The 21,659-nt window shown below is 50.4% G+C and overlaps 2 protein-coding genes across 3 annotated transcripts; one reads left to right on the top strand and one right to left on the bottom strand.

Moving 5' to 3' along the window:
- Positions 1 to 3,106: 3,106 nt before the first annotated feature.
- On the bottom strand, positions 3,107 to 14,652 carry MGRN1 (mahogunin ring finger 1). Its single transcript, XM_040441194.1, has 18 exons — positions 14,497 to 14,652; positions 13,673 to 13,763; positions 12,169 to 12,287; positions 10,007 to 10,095; positions 9,762 to 9,908; positions 9,538 to 9,655; positions 8,818 to 8,884; positions 8,667 to 8,710; positions 8,044 to 8,091; positions 7,472 to 7,540; positions 7,027 to 7,186; positions 6,805 to 6,914; positions 6,538 to 6,719; positions 6,340 to 6,457; positions 6,097 to 6,142; positions 5,923 to 6,009; positions 5,423 to 5,466; positions 3,107 to 4,266 (listed from the first exon to the last, which is right to left on the bottom strand). Exons 2-17 carry the CDS (start codon positions 13,758 to 13,760, stop codon positions 5,426 to 5,428), a joined length of 1,533 nt encoding a protein of 510 aa, XP_040297128.1. The 5' UTR covers positions 13,761 to 13,763; positions 14,497 to 14,652; the 3' UTR covers positions 3,107 to 4,266; positions 5,423 to 5,425.
- Positions 14,653 to 17,781: 3,129 nt separating this feature from the next.
- Positions 17,782 to 20,751, top strand: LOC121008489 (UBA-like domain-containing protein 1). Of its 2 annotated transcripts, none has more exons than XM_040441082.1 (4): positions 17,782 to 17,916; positions 18,129 to 18,299; positions 18,602 to 18,661; positions 20,121 to 20,751. In XM_040441082.1, the coding sequence occupies exons 1-4, from the start codon at positions 17,854 to 17,856 to the stop codon at positions 20,367 to 20,369; spliced, it is 543 nt and encodes a 180-aa protein (XP_040297016.1). In that variant the 5' UTR covers positions 17,782 to 17,853; the 3' UTR covers positions 20,370 to 20,751. The 2 variants fall into 2 exon arrangements, with proteins under 2 accessions (XP_040297016.1, XP_040297017.1); XM_040441083.1 differs by having other exon boundaries at positions 17,882 to 18,022.
- Positions 20,752 to 21,659: the final 908 nt, after the last annotated feature.

Raw genomic sequence — 21,659 nt, 5'->3', positions numbered from 1 at the left:
GCAGTGAGACAGGCCGGCTCCCTCCACATATAGCGCTCCTCCTCCTGCACACTCTGGTACGTGCAAGAGGCGGAGCTTACCGACGCACTTCCTCCTGTCCCAGAGCGCAGTGAGACAGGCCGGCTCCCTCCACATGTAGCGCTCCTCCTCTCCTGCACACTCTGGTACGTGCAAGAGGCGGAGCTTACCGGCGCACTTCCTCCTGTCCCAGAGCGCAGTGAGAGACGGCTCCCTCCACATGCAGGCACCAGCGCTTTCTCCCTCAGTGCGCTCACAGGTCCCTCCTCCCCTGCAGCAGCGGCAGCACATAAGGGAGCTTCAAGCTCCAAAGGACACTTACGTGCTGCTGGAGAGGGGAGGGACATCACCACTGCCACCAATGAAATAAATGTCACATTTGGAAAGTAAGGGGTGCGTGGAGAGGGCTACAGAGAGGCGGGAACACGTCACTGACTCCAGTGTCATGTTTCCATCTCCCCTGGGCCATCTTCTTTAGGTAACCTGATTAAATAAAGTGATTAAGCCCCATCAAACCATGATAGTTTTGTTCCGCATCCAATTCCCATTATTGGGGCATTGGATGCGGACCCCTTAGTTTCAATGGAGCGGAAAAAGATGCAGACAGCACACAGTGTGCTGTCTGCATCTCTTGGGGCCCCATTCTAATTAAGGGGCCGCATCCAATCCCCCAATAATGGGAATTGGATGCGGAACAAAACTATCACATGTCTGTTCTGTGGCTTGGGTTGCCACCCGGCCAGTAGTTCACCAGCAAGGCTGGTATTTTAGTTCCCTTGCCGGTGTCAGAATTTTCCTGTAAGGACTGTTAGACTACTTTCACACTTGCGGCAGGACGGATCAGACAGGCTGTTCACCCTGTCAGATCCGTCCTGCCGCTATTTCGCCGGACTGCCACTCCCCATTGACTATAGCGGGAGTGGAGCTACGGTGCAGCATGGCAGTGCATGGCGTGAGGCCGGCAGACAAAAAAGTCGGACATGTAGTACTTTTAGTCTGGCGGCCTCTCAGTCTGGCTGCGCCGTAGCTCTGCCCCCATCCCCATTATAGTCGATGGGCACAGAGCAGCGGCACGGCGAAGTAGTGGCAAAATGGATCTGACGGGGTGAGCAGCCTGTCGGATCCGTCCTGCTGCAAGTGTGAAAGTACCCTTACTAATGAGCGCTTCCATCATGGAACGCCCATTAGTACAGCCTTTACCTCCACCGCAACTTGTGCTAGTAAAAAAATTAATAAAATTACGGTACCTCCACCTCCATTTGCTGACGCTGTGGAGAACACTCCCTGCTGACTAGAAGCTCAAGACAGGACCTACAAGACGTCATCACGTTGGAGCACCGGTCCTGAGCTTGCAGTCAGCAGCGAATGTTCACCGCAGCCAGGTAATGGGGGCATTACTTTTACTGGGGGCACTAATGGGGACATTATTCTTACTTTGGCACTAATGTGGCCATTACTAATTCTGGGACTTACCCGGGGCGCTCCACTATAACGTCAGAGCGCCCCACGCGCATGGATCACATGATCGCATGGCATCTTTACTGTTGGCGTTCAGCTCGGACCTTCACCTGACTGCAGACCCAGGTATGTGGACCTTTAATAAAACTAGTTGAGTACCCCTGGTCTATATCATCCTTCTTCTCCTCTCGCTTTCTAAAACTTAACATGGATAAAGCAGAATTCATCCTCTTTCCCCCATATTGCTTAACCCCTCCCAACAGACCTATCTATCACGATCAATGGCTGCACACTCTCCCCGGTCAACCAAGTCCGCTGCCTTGGAGTGACCTTGGATTCTGCCCTCTCCTTCCGACCGCACATCCAAGCACTTTCCACCACCTGCCGCCTCCAACTCAAAAACATCTCCTGCATCCACACTTTCCTTAACTTTGAATCTGCGAAAATGCTTGTACATGCCCTCATCATCTCCCGCCTAGACTACTGCAACACTCCCCTCTGTGGCCTTCCATCTAGCACTCTCGCACCCCTCCAATCTATCCTCAACTCTGCTGCCCGACTAATCCACCTCTCACCCTGTTACTCCTCTGCCAATCCCTTCACTGGCTCCCCATTGCCCAACGAATTCAGTTCAAAGTACTAACAAATACATACAAGGCCGTCCACAACCTGTCCCCTCCCTACATCTCTGAGCTACTGTCCCGATACACCCCCACACGTGATCTCCGATCCTCACAAGACCTCCTTCTCTCCTCTTATCGCCTCTTCCCACAAACACCTCCAAGATTTCTCCCGTGCATCCCCAACATTCTAGAACTCGCTGCCCCAACATATCAGACTCTCCCCTACAGTAGAATCCTTCAAAAGAAACCTGAAAACCCACCTCTTCAGACAAGCCTACAACCAGTGACCCTGCTGCCTCTATACCGCCACGACTAACTTCACCCGCACCTACTGTGTCCTTCTCCCATACCATGTAGATTGTAAGCCTCGCGGGCAGGGCCCTCTCTCCTTCTGTACCAGTCTGTACCTCGTCTTGTTTATGCTTAGTGCAATTTTCTGTATTATGTATGTGCACCGCTTATCATATGTACAGCGCTAGGGAATGAATGGCGCTTTAATAATAAATAATAATAATAATTTAGGGGATGTGATTGTACCCACTGATATAAACACTATCTGGGGCCCCTCTGTCTTTGAGGTATCATAGATGAATATTAAAGGGGTTGTCGCATTATGATAACTGTCTGAATGCTGGGGCCCCATGCCGATCATGAGAACAGGGACCCGTGTTCTCCTAAAACTCCATACATAGTTCACATGCGTGACCAACACTCCATTCAAATATGGGAACACGGGCCCCCGTTCTCATAATCAGAGGGGTCCCGGCAGTCAGAACTCCACTGATAAGACATCCCCCGATCCTTATTGGGAAGATCCCTTTAATTACAATACTTGCTCATGAATATTCATTAGAGACTCCACCCCTGCCCAGAACATGTCATTTAGCCCCTTCCTTCACTTGCCGACAGCTGATTGGTCCATCAGGAGGCCTCATTGTCACTGCTGAACAACGGTGACTGTGATTGGTCACAGCCCTGACCGGACACAAAACAACCTCACACTGAAGCTTTGTCAAGAATTTCATCTTTTATTTTAACATATTCTCGTTAAAATGAACAAAAATCATTTTTACAAACAGTCATCTTCCGGAGTTGCCGTTTTAACCGTCCTGTGGTCAGTACACGGGGTTAATCCCACCGTGGACAGACATTCAACCAAGCAGCCTAAAGGGTTAATGGCCGCTTCTGTTAGTGTCCTCTTTAAGGCTCGGGCCTTTTCGGCAGCTTTACTGAACGCGTTTCAGGTTATTTGCAATGGTCGATGTGGTTGAGATAACAGTGAGTGGCGGTATTATATACATTGAACACCGCCATTTTGTTTTCGAGGCCTCCTCTAAGGTGCACACATTATCCAACGGGTTTTGTTTAAAAATTCCTCCAAGAAGCATGAATCCTTGAGTCGTCTTCCATTAAGTAGCTCAACATTTACCATTAAACCTGCTTTCTGGGAGACAACCAGTATGGCCACCATTGTGGACACCACAGGGGTCGTCGCTCAGCTTTTTACTTACACCGCCTACCTATAAGCAGCCATACATCTCTGTATAAACTACGTAGTCAATGATTTGCACACGACATGGCGGAATAAGACTTAAAACAACCTCACAGAAGAAGACGACTCAAGAACTCAGAGGCAGCCATTTAATGTCCTGAAACCAATCGCGCCAAGGACGCAGTAGGAACATGGCGCCCCAGACCTTGAGGCTACTTTCTATTGTGCATTGCAGGGCCTGGGATGTACCGTTAGCTATGTGGAGTCGGGGCTGATCCCTACAGGGAGACATTCAGAGTGGCACAGCGGCAGCCATGGCGGCAAGTGCTACCAATATGTGTACACTGCAATGCAAACATGCAGGCTGGCACATTACATGCCATGCTCACGGCTGCACACACACAAGGCCGGCACGTCTACAATATACTGTCACATGGCACATCAAGCGGGCACTAAACCTGACATTTATATACAGCCTGGCACATCGCAGTGTAGAATGCCGGTCAGACGGTCCACAGAGTGAGATACAAACGGAGGAGGGCCTCGCTACCGGCCCCTCTGGAATGTAGATGATTGGAGAGGAGATTGAGCCCCAACCCGGATTACCCCAGTGCTGAGAACCTATGAAGGGGCAGGGAGAAGGAATTTGTTCGATGATTAGGTTGGAAGTGAAATCTGGAGGAAAAAAATAAAAATAAAAATATGAATAAGCCAGATAGAATACTCCAGAGCTGCACTCACTGTGTACATACATTACTTATCCTGTACAGATCCTGAGTTCCATCCTGTATTATACTCCAGAGCTGCACTCACTATTCTGCTGGTGCAGTCACTGTGTACATACATTACTTATCCTGTACTGATCCTGAGTTACATCCTGTATTATACTCCAGAGCTGCACTCACTATTCTGCTGGTGCAGTCACTGTGTACATACATTACTTATCCTATACTGATCCTGAGTTACATCCTGTATTATACTCCAGAGCTGCACTCACTATTCTGCTGGTGCAGTCACTGTGTATATACTGTACATTACTTATCCTGTACTGATCCTGAGTTACATATTGTATTATACTCCAGAGCTGCACTCACTATTCTGCTGGTGCAGTCACTGTGTACATACATTACTTATCCTGTACTGATCCTGAGTTACATCCTGTATTATAAATAATAGGTAAGATGTCGCACTAAGGGCACTGAACACCACCAGGTGCTCCTGTAAATTGAGACCACTCACTAAATACAGAAAAACGTATAATATAGATACTGTTTATCTATATTATACATCCTGTATTATACTCCAGAGCTGCACTCACTATTCTGCTGGTGCAGTCACTGTGTACATACATTACTTATCCTGTACTGATCCTGAGTTACATCATGTATTATACTCCAGAGCTGCACTCACTATTCTGCTGGTGCAGTCACTGTGTACATACATTACATTACTGATCCTGAGTTAGATCCTGTATTATACTCCAGAGCTGCACTCACTATTCTGCTGGTGCAGTCACTGTGTACATACATTACTTATCCTGTACTGATCCTGAGTTACATATTGTATTATACTCCAGAGCTGCACTCACTATTCTGCTGGTGCAGTCACTGTGTACATACATTACTTATCCTGTACTGATCCTGAGTTACATCCTGTATTATACTCCAGAGCTGCACTCACTATTCTGCTGGTGCAGTCACTGTGTACATACATTACATTACTGATCCTGAGTTAGATCCTGTATTATACTCCAGAGCTCAGTAATACATTATCCAGATTGTCCGGCATGTAATGCTCCAGTATTATCCCGCATATATCTGGAGCCACTCACCCGTCACTCATCAATCCCGATAGAACAGGAATCAGGACCCAGCGCTGCAGGGAACACAGAAGAATCAGGTCATTAACACAAGTGTCCGACGCCACAAAAGCTGCACGTATAGTAACGGAACGTCCTTATAACATATAGAAGCTGCAGGTAACACGTGACTCTATAATAGTAGTATGAGAACGGTCATATTGGTGGCGCCGCTGGCTGTTAGCGTCAATATGAAGATACAACAGACCCGTCAATCAAAACTACAACTACTTTTTGGTCAGATGGCCTTAGTAGGTATTAGATGATTAGTTATTACCATGGTTGTCAGACAGGATCTGATCTTGTTTTTAGACGCCATTCACATGGCGGGTGAATAAATCCACACTTGGCTTCTGATACATTCAGCTAAATGTAATAAAGCAATATAATGGTGCTGGGATTTCCTGCTGGGGAGGAGAGATCTGCCTGACAGCCCGTCCTGTACACACAGGTTCACACACAGATAGACTCACGTGACACATCTTGGCCTTCATCCTCTTTCAGCTCTTGAGTCTCCGGACTTTCGAGAGGCTCATCTATCTGAGACTGTGATCGAGATCCTACGGAAGAGAAGGACACTATGTGAGGACGTGTTAATTACAAAAGCCCGAGATGATATGAAGTCCAGGACGATGGAGGCTTCCTACCTCGATGTGCAGAGACGATCTCAGGACTGTCAGCAGAGGAGATATTCTACAAGACAGCAGAGAGTCAAACATGGCGGCAGCCTATGGCACACATACCAAGACCCACCCCCAGTCTGTCCAGGACAGAAATGCGCCTTGTCGAGATAATTTACATAAACCCCACCCCTTTTGTGGTTTGGTTTAGTCCAACTTGAATCGGGACGGATTGACGCCCAGGATCCTAGCGAGACTACTACCACCCACCTCTATCTGTGAAGAGTCTCTGCTAAGCGACCCCAGTAACGCCGGCCTCTCGCTGTCACAGGGTCCTGTCACTTCCTCATCTTCTTCATGGATGGGAGAGGAGGGAGAACGCAGACCACTGTGGGACCATGAACAGGAAAGTGTTAATACAGAGCCCGGAGGGACACACGGGGGAACAGAGGCAGGGGGCGCGCTCACCTGTCCGGAGTCTTTACGTGCTTGTTTTTGAGGTGGGAGTTGTCTGGAGGTCCCCGGGCAGGTAGACCCTCACTGTAAGGAATCTCCTCATACAGGGGGGCAACGGCGGGGGGAGACCTTAGCCCGTTCAGCGCCTCCAGCAGAGAGATAGGCTCAAACCCGGGAGGGATGTTATCTGCACCCTGCGATATAATGATGGAGCCATATAATAAAACTGCCAGATGTGTCCCTCTGTAGGAATACATACGGACGAGAGCGGCCACTTACAGAGTTGTCATCGTGGTCCAGAGTCTGGGCCAGCACAGGGCTGAATGAGATGGGGGGGAGGGGTCCCGGCTTCCGGCGCACTGCGCGGATCTGGAGCAAGGCGCGAAAAGCTGTAAGACACAATATACACTAAACAGGAGAGCACAGATCGGATTTATGTGTATGGGGGGCACTGCTCGGCAAACCGCTGATGGCGCCTAGCCTAGTGGTGGGGTGACTCACGTAGTCGGCAGATGGGACAGTTGTTGGCCTGGTAGCGCAGGGTGTCGGCACACGAGTTGCACAGGCAGAGGTGTCGGCAGGGCAGGATCAGCGTGTCCCTCAGGTCAGAGAGGCACACGACACACTCGTTGCTGTTGTCACTGTTCTCGTCTTCTGAGGGCTGCAGGGAAAGAGTTTTGTGTAAGATCGGCCATTAATGTGAGATCACGGAGTGTCCCGGGGGCAGCGCCATGTCTACAGCGGGGCGATTGTTTCTGGTAATGCAGCTCCGCCTGTCCAAGTGACCGTGGCTGCAGTACTAGACACAGCCACATGAGGGAGAACGTGACTCCAACAGTGTCCTGCCCCCTCATTCGGCTTATCGGTGAGAGTCCTGGCGACATGCAATGCCCACCCTGTGCAAAGCCCTCCTTTTATAGCATTCAGTCGTGTGGCACGGACTTACCTTCGTTTCCTGATTGTTCTTGTTTTCAATGCCGTATATTTCCTGCAGCAAATAACTGACACGATCCACCTGTAACATACACCGCCATGATGGTCAGTAATGGCAGTCAGGTAACCGCTACTGAGTCCTATAATAGTCCCAACACGACCCCAGAGGCCCCCACCCCATAAGGGTTCATTCAGACGACCATATCCTTTTTTGCGGTCCACAAATTGCGGAAAAAACAAAACACGGATACCTGCTGTGTGCGTTCCACATTTTGCGGAATGGAATGGCCAGCACCATGATAGAGATGCCTATTCTTGTCCGCAGGACACGCTCTATCTTTTTTGAGGGGCTACGGAATAGTGTGCTGTTCGCATCTTTTGCGGCCCCACTGCAACAAACGGGTCCGCATCTGTTCCCGCAAAATTGTGGAATGGATGCGGACACAAATTTATGGTCGTGTGAATGAGCCCTAACAGCCCTTGTGACGCTCATTTCCAAAAGTAAGGACCTTGTCTGGAGACTTCCAGGTTAGTCAGTCCGCCCCACCCATTACATTTACAGACATGATCCATTTCTTTACTCACTATTTGCTTCTGTTTCAGAGGTTTCACTGAGAAGCTGCCATCGACGTGCTGCAAAGAAGAGAAAAGAGAGGACGGTGCAGGGAGCGGTGCTGGAGAGTCATCTGCTGCCTACAAGTGAAATCTGTCTAAAGGAACTATATCATTTGGGCTCTATATCATTAACGGACAGAGTTCAGGCTCTAGCCCCGGGATACGTGTCCATTGACGGACAGAGTTCAGGCTCTAGCCCCGGGATACGTGTCCATTGACGGACAGAGTTCAGGCTCTAGCCCCGGGATACGTGTCCATTGACGGACAGAGTTCAGGCTCTAGCCCCGGGATACGTGTCCATTGACGGACAGAGTTCAGGCTCTAGCCCCGGGATACGTGTCCATTGACGGACAGAGTTCAGGCTCTAGCCCCGGGATACGTGTCCATTGACGGAAAGAGTTCAGGCTCTAGCCCCATGATACGTGCCCAGAGAAGGACAGAGTTCAGGCTCTAACCCCTGGATACATGTCCAGAGAAGGATAGAGTTCAAGCTCTAGCCCCGGGATACGCGTGACGGACAGAGTTCAGGCTCTAACCCATGGATACAGTGACGGCCATAGCTCAGGTTATGTGGTCATGACCTGGTGTCTTACCTTTTCAAATGCAGCCAAGACAACATGAGCATGTCCTGATCCCTCTGTACAAAATAGAGAGGTGTGAACAACGACATGTTAATCACTTATAATAATCCCCCCTAAATAGTAATTAATAGTCTCTGATCCACGTGCAGCAATTCCATCTTACCTCCACCCTCAGCCACGACAGCCTGGATCACCAGAGGAATCACACTTTTATCAAGGTCAAAGTTCAGCTGGGAAGAAAAAACAAAACAAAAAAACATTGGGATGAGACATAAAAAAAATCTGTGGTGTACTCCCATCACTAGCACATGCCATCGCTTCCGGATCACTGGGAGTCCTAACTCTGGGACCACCAACTATTCCTCAAATGTGGGGACCCATGTGGACGAGAACCGGGCTGCACAGAGCAAGTCAACTGAACCCATTCAAGTGAAGGGGACAAACTGAATGAGCTGCACTGCGTAAAGGGGTAGGGGATAGGCAAGTGATTGGTGGAGGTCCAAAACGCTGGAGATGCCACCAATCGAGAGAACAGGAGGAGCCTTGATACCCCCGAAATGAACAGGGGTGTAGGTATAATGAGGTCCCATCCACTCAGTATGTGATATGCACCAGATCTTGGGGGTCTGAGCGCTGTACTTGACCACCTCCATCAGTCCCACAGACTTTGAACGGAGGTATCATATATGTTCGATAGCCACTCCTTTCAAAGTGGGGGGTACAGAACAGGTGGGGGTCCCAGTCATTAGTCCCCGCCACCAATCAGTAGGTGAAAACTGGTTACTCTTTAACCAGTGCCGCAGCCCCTTCTGTCTGAGGAATGGGGGGGCCCCACAGTCGGGGTGTAGCGGGTCCCCCGCAGGAGAGGTTCTGCATCGCTCACCTCTTCATCCTTCCAGTCATTTAAGTCCACTTTAAAAGCTGGCAGAGAGAAGTGCTGGCTCAGTCCTCGCTTATAGTAGACGGTCTGAGACTGCAGGGCAGGACTGCGGGGACTGTACCTGTGAGGGATGCAAGTGAGAACGTGAGACCGAGTCCTTCAGGAGGCTGCAGTACCGTCCCTCTGCCTGCAGAGGTCAATCACGATTCCACCCTGGTTGTACTTACACCGCCATCCCCCCAACAAACTCCTCGCTAGCCTGGCAGTAAACCGTAATCGCCACGCGGGCGTCTGCGTCAAACGTGAACTCCAGACCGTACAAGACCCGGGGCTTCCCGCCATCCTCCATGGGACTGTCCGCTCCCTCCTTGTACCTGGAAACACACAGAAGTCATCACCGCGATACGACCACGAGCGGTGCAGCGCAGGGCGCAGGAGTGCCACGACAGCGACGCTGTAAGGTGACCGTTACCTGATGAGACGCAGCGAATCCTTACGAATGTTCACCAGGCTGCGCAGGGTCTTCACCGGCTCATGGGGGGCTGGGGTCAGATACGGGAACTGGGAAGAGAGGGAAGTACATGAGAAGCACAATACAGGCCGCCATAAACAGCAGCCTGCACTCTGCAGAACACATAGCTGTCACGGACATTCCCGCGACAGGTGAGACTGGCAACACGTGGTTTGATCTGACATGTTTTCCGTTTATATCAAACGTCTGTTTCTGGTGCTTGCCGCACCTTCTCTCCCCAGGTGTGGCTATTAGGGTCATTTAACCTTCTCTATTTATAGTGGCTTCTCCCACAATGCTGTGCGGTTTATAGCTTCTGTTTGGACCTTTGGATAGATTGTGGTTGGATATCGGCTGAGTTCCTGGTGCTTCCATTGCTCCTTTGAAGTTAAGTCTTTCCTTTCCCTTTTGTATTTTGTTTGGGTTCTGTGTGTTGCATTTTCCTATTGGTTGTATTAGGCCTGAAGGAGACTCCTTCCTTTTGGAGGAACAGGTAGTCTCGTCCCTGCCATTAATACCAGGGTACTATAAGGCTATATAGGACTCTAGGTATTGCTGCGTATGAACTCGCCTACCTCTGGGGTCTGTTCATACTGGTAACCAGTCAGGATTTGGGTTAGGGTTTTACTAGGAGGTGTCCATCTTCCTTCCCAAGTTCTCAGGCCCGATTCCCTGTTCCCTCCTATGCTCTGGTGTTTCCCTCCCACACTGAAGCGTGACAATAATAGGGACGTGTCCTTCCTGCTGCTCTCTAATTAAAAGGGGTTCCATGTAGTACTAATAAAATGTCCTAATATACCTTGAAGATCTCTGCTTGCTGTCAGTGAATGAGACCATTCTGTTTTAGATCCAAAAGCTCCAGAGACATCCTAATCATGCAGGCGCAAGGTGCGCCACGGCGGCATCCCCCAGGCGCAAGGTCCGTCACGGCGTCGTCACGCCGGCGCAAGGTCCGTCACGCTTCGGTGTGGGAGGGAAACACCACACCAAGCATAGGAGAGAAGGGGGGGGGGAATCATTCCTGAGAACTAGGGAAGGAAGACGGACACCTCCTAGTGAAAACCCTAACCATACCAGTATGAACAGACCCCAGAGGTAGGCGAGTTCATACGCAGGAATACCTAGAGTCTTATCTAGCCCTATAGGACCCTGGCACTTATGGCAGGGACGAGACTACCTGTTCCTCCCAAAGGAAGGACAAACACAAGTCTCCTACAGGCCTAATACAAACAATGGGGAAATGCAACACACAGAACCCAAACAAAATACAAAAGGGAAAGGAAAGACTTAAAGGGGTTCTGCACTTTGTTTAAACTGATGATCTATCCTCTGGATAGATCCTAAGGTTCTGATCGGCGGGGGTCCGACACCCGGGACCCCCGCCGCGGCTAAGCTCTGTTCACTTGAACGGAGCTTAGCCGTGCCCAGCCGTGACGTCACTCGGCCAGCGGTAAACAGTGAGAAGGCCGCGGCGCTGCTGCCTTCTCAAACAGCTGATCAGCGGGGGTCCCGGGTGTCGGACCCCCGCCGATCAGATGCTGATGATCTATCCAGAGGAGAGATCATCAGTTTAAACAAAGTGCAGAACCCCATTAACTTCAAAGGAGCAATGGAAGCGGCAGGAACTCAGCCGAGATCCAACCACAATCTATCCAACGGTCCAAACAGAAGCTGAAGCTATAAACCGCACAGCATTGTGGGAGAAGCCATGGGGAGAGAAGGTTAAATGACACCTGGGGAGAGAAGGTGCGGCAAGCACCAGAAACACAGACGTCATTTGATCCAAACGGAAAACATGTCAGATCAAACCACGTGTTGCCAGTCTCACCGATCTCCCGCCACCTGTCGTGGGAACGTCGGTGACAAGCGTATCACAGATCTCTTGAAGCAAGCTGTGCCCCAGTGTGAGCAGGAGGGGTTTTCAGCCTTGGTGTGTAAACAATGACTGCTTCCTTTACTGAAAGCAAGCAGAGATCTTGCACACAGTGATGAATTGAGACACAAAGTCTCTAAAAGTTACAGTTTGTCGCTATACATGAAGTTTAAACTTTATCGACATTAAACAGAACGGTCCCTCTAGGCACTGGCTCCACAGAGCCGCCCCTTTAAGACATCGGACCTACCTGAACAGGGCGGTTTCCCAGGAAGTTGAGGTCACTATTCTCCCCGAACAGATAACCCTCGGGGTGCGGGGTCTCAAACTTCTCTCCTCCCATAAAGAAATGACTGGCAAAATAGTTTCCTGGAGAAAGAAGAAAAAAAAAATACAATATTTTTTTTAATTTGACTAATTTGAAAATAGAAAAATTTCACCAAAAAAGAAAAGTCTAATATAAAAAGTGTACAAGTAAAGGGGTTTCCGGTGTTCTATATTGATGATCTATGGGGGAGTAGGACCCCCACCGCTCTGCTGTCTGAAGAGGCTGCGGAGCTTCCGTCAGTGCTGCAGCCTCCCCTCAGCTCACCCAGCACAGCGCCGCCCATTGTATAGTGGCCGTGTTTGGTACTGCAGCGCAGGTCCATTCACTTCCATGGGGCCGAGAGGCGTCCAGGTCATGTGACGTCACTGGAATAGGAAGACACCGCAGATCTCACTGGAGCACCACGGCCTCAAACAGCTCATCGGCGGGGGCCCCAGGAAGTGGCACCCAACAATAATATATTGATGACCTATGCTGAGAATAGGTCATCAGTATAAAACCTCTTTAACCCCTTAGTCACCCTGCAAATGATATTGCGGGGTGCCAATGCCAGTGAAGGCAGGCTGAGACCTAGTGTAGGCCTCAGGCCTGCCTCCAGCGTCTCCCAGCAGACTGCTCCTCTCTGGCGCGGCCTGCTGGTCACTGTCAGTATAGCACCGACACTAAAATACAATGCACTATAGAAATTGTGTATTGTATTGTAGAAGCCATCAAAACATTGCCTGTTATAGTCCCTGTAAACGGTTAAAAATAAATGCCAGAATTGCTGCTTTTTGTAGCTACCAAAAAAAACCTAAATAAAAAGTAATCAAAAAGGGCGATACCAACGAAAACTACACATCATCCCGCAAAAATCAACTCCGAAGAAAGAAAAAAAAAAATAAAGTTATGGGTCTTGTGATGCTGCAATGCAAAAAGATTTTCCCTCCCAGAAAGAGTTAATAAAAGAGTTAATCAGAAAGTTACGTGTATCCCAAAATGGCGCCATTAAAAACTACAACTTGTCCCGCAAAAAAACAGCCCTCATAAAGCTATATGGAAAAATAAAAGTTAAAGCTCCAAGGAAGCGATGATGAAAAAAAAAAAAAAAAAAAAAAAAATTATATATATAATAAAAATAAAAAAAAATTAAAAAATCACTTAGTCAGAAAGGCCCAAAACCGGCTGTTCCGCGTTCCCCGCAGTGTTCACAATGCGAGCGGCTGAATGTGGGTGGAGCTACAGTGTGAGTGACAGCTCTGACATCGCTGTGGCTGGCAGCTCTTCCTCCTGACATCACGCGCAGCGGGCTCGGCCGAGCATGCATGTCTTCTCCATCAGGTCATAGGACTTCTTGGCGGTAGCTTCAGTCCCGTGAACACAAAGGATCACCTACCTGTGTATGGATTATAACCCCCATCATTACCATGTAGCGCAGGGCACTCACCAGATTTCGGGGGGTAGCGGTAGGCGGAATTTGCCTGGATGTCGATGTCCTCTACACCTGCGATCCTCCGACCCCAGACGGCCCCCATGATCTAAGAAAAAAAACGCGTCAAACACGTGAGTCACGGCGACCGGAGGGAGACGGATCTGACCGCCCCTTTAAGTCTCAGACAGAGGCCGCGGGGGATCCGCTAAATCTACACAATGTAGTGGGGGCTGGCGGGGGTGAGGGGGGGCATATGTGGCGGGCACAGGGCGTAACCCCGCTCCACTGCAGCACAGAACTCACTCTGGGTCGTCACAGTGTATCAGCGCAGGTAACAGAGCATTGTCTAGACTGGATACAACTGTAACAAACCCTCAGCGGCGAGAGGGATCGAGTCAGGAAAGGTGGTTGTGTTCCCATTCACTGACAGCAAGCACTAAGCGCACCGTTGTAGACGACCAGTGTTGTTAACCCCTCACTTGCGGTCACCAGCGAATAGTTGGCAAGACCGTAGATCGCCATGGAAACGCAGAGTTTAATCTGCAGCCATATACACCCAGCCTCACCCCCAAAAACCATCAGTCACCCCCTGAGGGGCAAAACTTCACCAATTATCCCTCATTCATTGATTTTGTGTTTTTAATCCCAAAATTGGATCTGAGGAGCTGCAGAGGCCACAGAGTCCCCCCTCAGTAGTGTGCCCCTCCCCCCGCCTGTCTATCAGACTATGCTGGGACTGGTAGTACTACAGCGGCTCCGGGGCACACCAGCACGGACGTCGCTCACACACCAGCCATACGGGGACACATTCAGCCCGCGCCTCACACGGGGAGACATACCTACGTGCCTCTTCTTATCGCTTTCTGGGCCTCTTTCCTCTACAGATCCCTGAGATTCCACCGCTAAACCGCAATGACTGCCGGGAGCTGTAGTTCTTACGTAGTGACGTCACCAACGCACAGCGTTTTAGGAGGAAGCAATAACAACTACCTTTCCCGAGATGCACAGCGACGTCCTCACAGCTGACGAGCGTCACCAAAGAAAACAATACCTTGGACCGTATCAAAAGTGAGAGGAATAGGGGTGCACGCTGGAATAGTCCATTCTGGTGTTAGTTCATTGCTATAGTACAAAGGTCGGAAGCCTGTTATCACCTTGGATCATTGGAAGTGTCCGTGGTTGATGTATACGTATTAACGTGTTCCTTACCGAACTATAACTACATGGGATAATGTAGATTCACATCCTTGTGTTATTCCCCAGAGCTGAACTCACTATTCTGCTGGTGCAGTCACTGTGCACATACATTACTTATCCTGTACTGATCCTGAGTTACATCCTGTATTATACTCCAGAGCAGCACTCACTATTCTGCTGGTGCAGTCACTGTGTACATACATTACTTATCCTGTACTGATCCTGAGTTACATCCTGTATTATACTCCAGAGCTGCACTCACTATTCTGCTGGTGCAGTCACTGTGTACATACATTACTTATCCTGTACTGATCCTGAGTTATATCCTGTATTATACTCCAGAGCTGCACTCACTATTCTGCTGGTGGAGTCACTGTGTACATACATTACATTACTTATCCTGTACTGGTCCTGAGTTACATCCTGTATTATACTCCAGAGCTGCACTCACTATTCTGCTGGTGCAGTCACTGTGTACATACATTACTTATCCTGTACTGATCCTGAGTTACATCCTGTATTACACTCCAGAGCTGCACTCACTATTCTGCTGGTGCAGTCACTGTGTACATACATCACTTATCCTGTACTGGCCCTGAGTTACATCCTGTATTATACTCCAGAGCTGCACTCACTATTCTGCAGGCCTGCTTGTATTATAGGAGCTCATGGAGGGGCTCTCTGGTTACAGGCTTGCTGACTGTTTCCACTAAGGTCCAGCAGGATTGTGATGAGTACTGGTTGGGTCCCATCCCTGCTTGTGTTCTCCTGATGTCCCTCCCTAGACCCCTGTCAGTGTGATGGGGCTTTGGATATATTATGGTGCTGCACTCTCGGAGTTTCTGGCGGTGGCCGTAAGAGCAGTAATCATACTACTCCTGTATCAGACAACTGCCCAGAATACAATTCCATAATGAACTCAGTGGCCGCTGCAGGTCACTCAGGGCTCTGCCGGCCACACCCACCGCGTGACGTCACCGACCAACCCATGAAACCCCTGTATACAATCCACACTGCCTGCCAGCCTGGCCTGACCCGTTCATCGCCACCAGACCACGCCCTCGCCGCCCGGTGCTGCCCTGCTATTGGTGCGCGGGATGTTTACCATATATGGCCTGACACTGCCTCAGCTAACGCCGCTATTGGCTGCCGGCTGAGGCCTCGTGATGATCTCACTACACAAACAAAGCGGAGCATGCCGGGAGATGTAGTCTTCTGTCCTCAGGGCATGTGCCCGGTCCGCGGCGCTGTGCTGAGGCTGAGTGCGGGTTTCCCTATAGATATTGCTGAATCTTGCGCAGTACAACCTCTGCTTGCTTTGCATCTGTCAATGCACAGTACAACTTCCCTTCTCAGTATTTATTGCGTGGTCACTTGTCGCTTCAAGATCTCTTCAGATGCACAGTACAACTTCTAGGATGACCCCCCCCCCCCGTTTGTCTTGCTCTATACGGCGCCACTCCTGTGTATTGACTGTAACATGCACAGTACAACTTCTGAGATGACGTCATGTGCACCTCATGGCACTAACATGCACAGTACAACCTCCTTCCCTCTGGTACTTCTCATTGTGTGTTTGCACAGTACAACTTCTAATCGGACCCCCTTCGTGTTCTGTTTGGGTTTTGTTTGTTTATCTCTTGCGCTATAAGGCGCTACTATTTATTGGTCCTAACGTGCACAGTACGACTTCTCGCGAGGGTCTGGTGCGAGGTTGTGCGTCTCTTGCACTTGGATGCACAGTACAACTCCTCCGGGTCGCTGGTATTTGCCATTGAGTTTGCACAGTTCAACTTCTCACGAGACTTCCTCCCCGTCCTGCTAAGTGTCTGGTGCGAGTCTGTGCAGATCTGGGACGTTTGGGTGCACAGTACAACTCCTCACATGGATATCTGGTGCTCTTCATACACAGTACTACTTCCCTTTGTGTTATATATTTTTATAAATGCACAGTACAACTTCTAATAGCCCCCACCCCCCGGTGGCCTTCGGTACATGCTTTGGTTGTTTTTCCCTTACTCTATATGGCGCCACTATGTATTGACTATAAAGTGCACAGTACAACTTCTCACGTACCCCCCTCCCCGTAGTGTCTTTTGTCGGCCTCTCCCCTTCTCAGTGTCTGGTATGAGTCCTTGCTCTTGGACGCACAGTACAACTTCTCAAGTACCCCCCCCCCCCCCGCACTTTGTGTGATGTTTTGCACTTGGACGCACAGTACAACTTCTCACGTACCCCCCTGCACTCTGTGTGATGTTTTACACTTGGACGCACAGTACAACTTCTCATGTACCCCCTACCCCGTAGTGTCTTTTGTCGGCCTCTCCCCTTCTCAGTGTCTGGTATGAGTCCTTGCTCTTGGACGCACAGTACAACTTCTCACGTACCCCCCCCCCCCGCACTTTGTGTGTTGTTTTGCACTTGGATGCACAGTGCAACTTCTCACGTACTCCCACAGTCTGTGTTGTTTTGCACTTGAACGCACAGTACAACTTCCCACGTGCCCCCTTCCCCCACGCTATGTGTGATGTTTTGCACTTGGACGCACAGTACAACTTCCCACGTGCCCCCCTTCCCCCGCAGTCTGTGTGATGTTTTGCGCTTGGACGCACAGTACAACCTCCCCTAAGCCCCTTCTCCCAGGGTCTCGTGTTGGTCATACACAGTACTACTTCCCGCGGTCACATAATATTGTTTATAACTGCACAGTACAACTTCTCAGGGCACGGCCCCCACACTTCTCGTGTCTCACCACATCGCTGCATTATAATTTTTTTTATTGCACAGTACAACTTCCCCGGCCCTGCGCGCGCTCTCTTCTCGGGGTAACGCGGCTGGATCGGCGATCGCTGCTGATCTATCGTATGGATAGGACGTGGGTCGTACCATGCAGCGTGATAGGTAGAGCCTTGTATGAACTCTGGTTTTTTCCCCCCCCCCCCCTCCGGATAGAGATTCCTGGAAGACGCCGAGCGGAGGGATAAACTACAGCTCCCATCATGCTCTGCTCGTCCCCGCCTCCGTGGGGCCGGATCTGGCTGATGGGCAGCTGTACGGAGGCAGTGAGTGTGCGATGTGTGTTGTGTTTATAAATGTCTATCCCCCGTCTATAGGGGATCGTGCGCCCCCCTCCACCTCGGGGCCGTCTGTGTGTCACCTGTGCGCGCGGTAGGTTGGCGCTGGGTGTTGCGCAGTAGATGGCGGCACTTGGTTGGTCGCCGTCCTGCAGTCGTATCGTTGACGTGATTTTTTTGTGCTATGTTTTGTGTTGCAGAGCGGACCAGTGACCTCTGACCCTGCGGTGGCATTCGTGGCGCCCGTCGGGATGTCCGGTGACATTGAGCAGTTGAAGCAGCAGCTTCTGGTGTCCCAGTTCGTGCTGGCGGCCGGATGCGCCACCGACCAGGCCGAGCAGTTGTTACGGGCCGCGCACTGGCAGTATGAGGTGAGGCATGCCCGCTCAGATGTGGAAACTACTACTCCCAACATTCTTCAAGCTGTAAAACTTAATTCGGGAAAAGCTGGGTGACAACCAACAGGGCCGCCGTGACGGCTCCCACGAGGGTTGTCGGCCATCTATCCGGGCCCCCAGGTAGTTACGCAGCGAGACCAGAGAGGGCGCTGCTTAAAGGGGTTTGCTGTTCTGGGAAAGTTGGGTGACAACCAGTGTGGTAGATACGCTGTAGGCCAGGTGGGTGGTCACCCAGAATTTAAAGTGACACTACCATTTTATTCTCCCCTCTACAGACCGCTCTTAGCGCCTTCTTCCTGGAGACGAATCACCCGTATATACCGCACCACCAGATGGTAAGTGGGGGAGGCGCTTGTACTGTAATATATGCGCCGCTGTGGGTATTATATACAGACGTATATTATACGCAGCGCTGACCGGTTCCAAGTAGCAGCCGTTAAAATTGTGAGTTCAGCTCTGGAGGATGAGATGGGGAAAGAGGAGCAAAGCGTTTGCAGAGTTCCTCCCGGATCTGTGTTAATAAAGCTTTATCATTGCGTAATAAGAAAGGTTTCTTTTCCACATCCTTGTTATTTTCTGATGGCTGTCAGTGAATGGAACACGTTCTTGTGCTGAAAACCTGTGCAGACCTAATACATTTCACAGCTGAGGGTCTGTTACCGTTGTACCCAGTGTAGGCCATCCTCTGGGAGCTCCAGAATGATACATTTTACCTGTACTGATACATTGTAACAAACTGGCAGAACAGCAGAGAAATGCGGGCTGCTGATGTGTTGAGCTCTGTCTAGACTGGATACAGTTGTAACAAACCGCCAGCTGTGAAAAGTATTCATTCAGGATGTTTTTTTTAGTTTTTTTTTAGCTTCTGGATATTAACAAGAAGGTACAAATTAATTGACAGCAAGCAGAGTAGGAATCTGAATCACATAAGAAAGAAGATGTGTAAAGTCTGAACCCTTGTGTCTCAGTTTCTTGCTGTCACTGAATGAAGCCTGTTTCCTAGCTGAGGGTTTGTTACTGTTGTATCTAGTCTAGATGCCCCTCTGTGAGCTTCAGACTGATACATTGTAACAAACTACCAGGAAAAGAGAGAAATATGTGCTGCTGATGTGTTTAGACTGGAGATGATTGTAACAAACCCTCAGCTGTGAGCAGCATTGGGTCTGTACAGATTTTCGATCTCTGGACGATATTAACAGTGATGCTTACATTCATTGACAGCAAGCAGAGAGGGAATCTGAATCAAGTAAGAAAGAATAAGAGGCGTGAGATATTGTGTAGTCTGCAGCCTAAGAAGCTTTGTGTGTCAGTTCCCCGCTATTCTCTGCTGGCTGTCAGTGAATAGAACTGTTCGTGTTCATATCCCAAGGCTGAAAGCCTGTACAGACCTAATACTTTTCAAAGCTGAGGGTTTGTTACTGTTGTATCTAGTTTAGATACCCCTCTGTGAGCTCCGGACTGATACATTGTAACAAACCACAAGGACAGGGGAGAAATATGTGCTGCTGAAGTGTTGAGACTGGATAGGATTGTAACAAACCCTCAGCTGTGAGCAGTGTTGGGTCTGGATATAACCAGTGATGCTTACATTCATTGACAGCAAGCAGAGAGGGAATCTGGATGAAATAAGTAAGAATAAGACGAGGTGATATTGTGTAGCTCAGGGGCGTGACGGCTGATGTGAGACTACAACTCCCAGGCTTTCGCTGTCAGGGCATGCTGGGAGTTGTAGTTTCAGGTAGCAGCCCCGCGTCACCTGTGCCCGCCGCCCATCCTGTTCTCCTCTCTCTTCAGATGGGGACCCCCGCCAACACCCCGGCGACCCCTCCGAACTTCCCCGACGCCCTCACTATGTTTTCCCGTCTGAAAGCCTCGGAGAGCGGATACCTGTCTTCCCTGGCCACGTCCCCGCCGCTCCAGCAGGGAGGAAGCGGCAGCCATTTGCCCCACGACCCCCGGGGCCACCAGCCGGGCATGACCTTCCCCGGAGGGAACAACCCGAGAGGAGCGGAGGCGAACCCAGCGGCCGAAGCCGAGAGATGAGGCGCCGAGGACTGACGGACACCAGGAAGGAGGCAGGATGGGACCTTCAGGGTGCGGCTCTGCGGCGGGCATCTCACCCTAGCAATACGTCAGCGGCAGCGCCCGTCTGTCTGACACTCTCTATTTACCTCACTTGCCTGCAGAGCATTGTACCGCTCCATCCTCCACTAGAGAGACGCTCTGCACGATAAGCACACCACGGCAGAGCCGCCCCGGGACGTCGGCCGTACCTCATAGCGCGTTGTGTGCTGGTGCAGAGCATTTCCAGGCCTCGGCCTCTCGCCCGCGGAGCTTACGGTGTAGGGATTTGTGTTTCGGATGTCATTTAATACAAACGTTCCTGTAGCGGTTTTAAGAGTTGACAATAAATATTTTCATCTTTTCCACGTGGCGGCCGCTGGATCGGGAGAATCCGTGGAGAAAATCCGTGAAAAAATGGTTTTCATACCTGACTTCTGGGCTGAGATATGATCGATTGAAGTTACAGGCCCAAAACCTGAGGCTGCACTACTGCAGTGACCTTCTCTGTATAAACCTGACAGGAATTAGAGCAGGAAGTGTCATCGGATCTCTCAGTAGTGCAGCCTCAGGCTTTGGGCCTGTAACGTTAAATGATCATATCTTGGCCTAGACATAAGGTATTTAAAAAGGGTTAGTGCCCACATGACTGCCCTCTTTCCCTCAGTGCCCACACATGACATGCCTGTCTGCCACCTTGCACCCCCATGACCATACCCGTCTGCCTCTAAGTGCCCACATACCACATGCATTTCTGCCCCTCAGTGCCCACACAACATGCCCGTCTGACCCTCAGTGCCCACACAACATGCATTTCTGACCCTCAGTGCCCACACAACATGCCCGTCTGACCCTCAGTGCTCACAAATGACATGTCTGTCTGCCCCTCAGTACCAACACACGACATTCCCACCTGCCCTCAGTGCCCACACGACATGCCCATCTGCCCCTTAGTGTCCACACACGACCTGCCCCTCAGTGCCCACACAACATGCCCGTCTGACCCTCAGTGCTCACCAATGATAGTCTGTCTGCCCCTCAGTACCAACACATGACATGCCCATCTGCCCTCAGTGCCCACATGATATGCCCATCTGCCCCTTAGTTCCCCCACACGACATGCCCGTCTGACCCTCAGTGCCCACACATGACATGCCTATATGCCCTCAGTGCCCACACGACATGCCCGTCTGCCCCTTAGTGTCCACACACGACATGCCCATCTGCCCCTCAGTGCCCACATGACATGCCCGTCTGACCCTCAGTGCCCAC

The sequence above is a fragment of the Bufo bufo genome, chromosome 7 (assembly GCF_905171765.1).
Source record: "Bufo bufo chromosome 7, aBufBuf1.1, whole genome shotgun sequence".
In the NCBI taxonomy this organism is placed as follows: domain Eukaryota; kingdom Metazoa; phylum Chordata; class Amphibia; order Anura; family Bufonidae; genus Bufo; species Bufo bufo.
Note: the sequence above shows the minus strand (reverse complement) of the source record. Positions and strands in the feature narration are given on the sequence as shown.

Bases quoted from the DNA above. Each gene is read 5' to 3' on its own strand.
- MGRN1 (XM_040441194.1), bottom strand. From the start codon at position 13,760: ATGGGGGCCGTCTGGGGTCGGAGGATCGCAGGTGTAGAGGACATCGAC. The intron at 8,092-8,666 runs GTAAGACACCAG...TCTTCTTTGCAG, and splicing joins TCTTGGCTGCATTTGAAAAG to CACGTCGATGGCAGCTTCTC. The intron at 7,541-8,043 runs GTGAGTAAAGAA...TGTATGTTACAG, and splicing joins CTCTGAAACAGAAGCAAATA to GTGGATCGTGTCAGTTATTT.
- LOC121008489 (XM_040441082.1), top strand. From the start codon at position 17,854: ATGCTCTGCTCGTCCCCGCCTCCGTGGGGCCGGATCTGGCTGATGGGC. The intron at 18,300-18,601 runs GTGAGGCATGCC...TCCCCTCTACAG, and splicing joins CCGCGCACTGGCAGTATGAG to ACCGCTCTTAGCGCCTTCTT. The intron at 18,662-20,120 runs GTAAGTGGGGGA...CTCTCTCTTCAG, and splicing joins ATATACCGCACCACCAGATG to ATGGGGACCCCCGCCAACAC.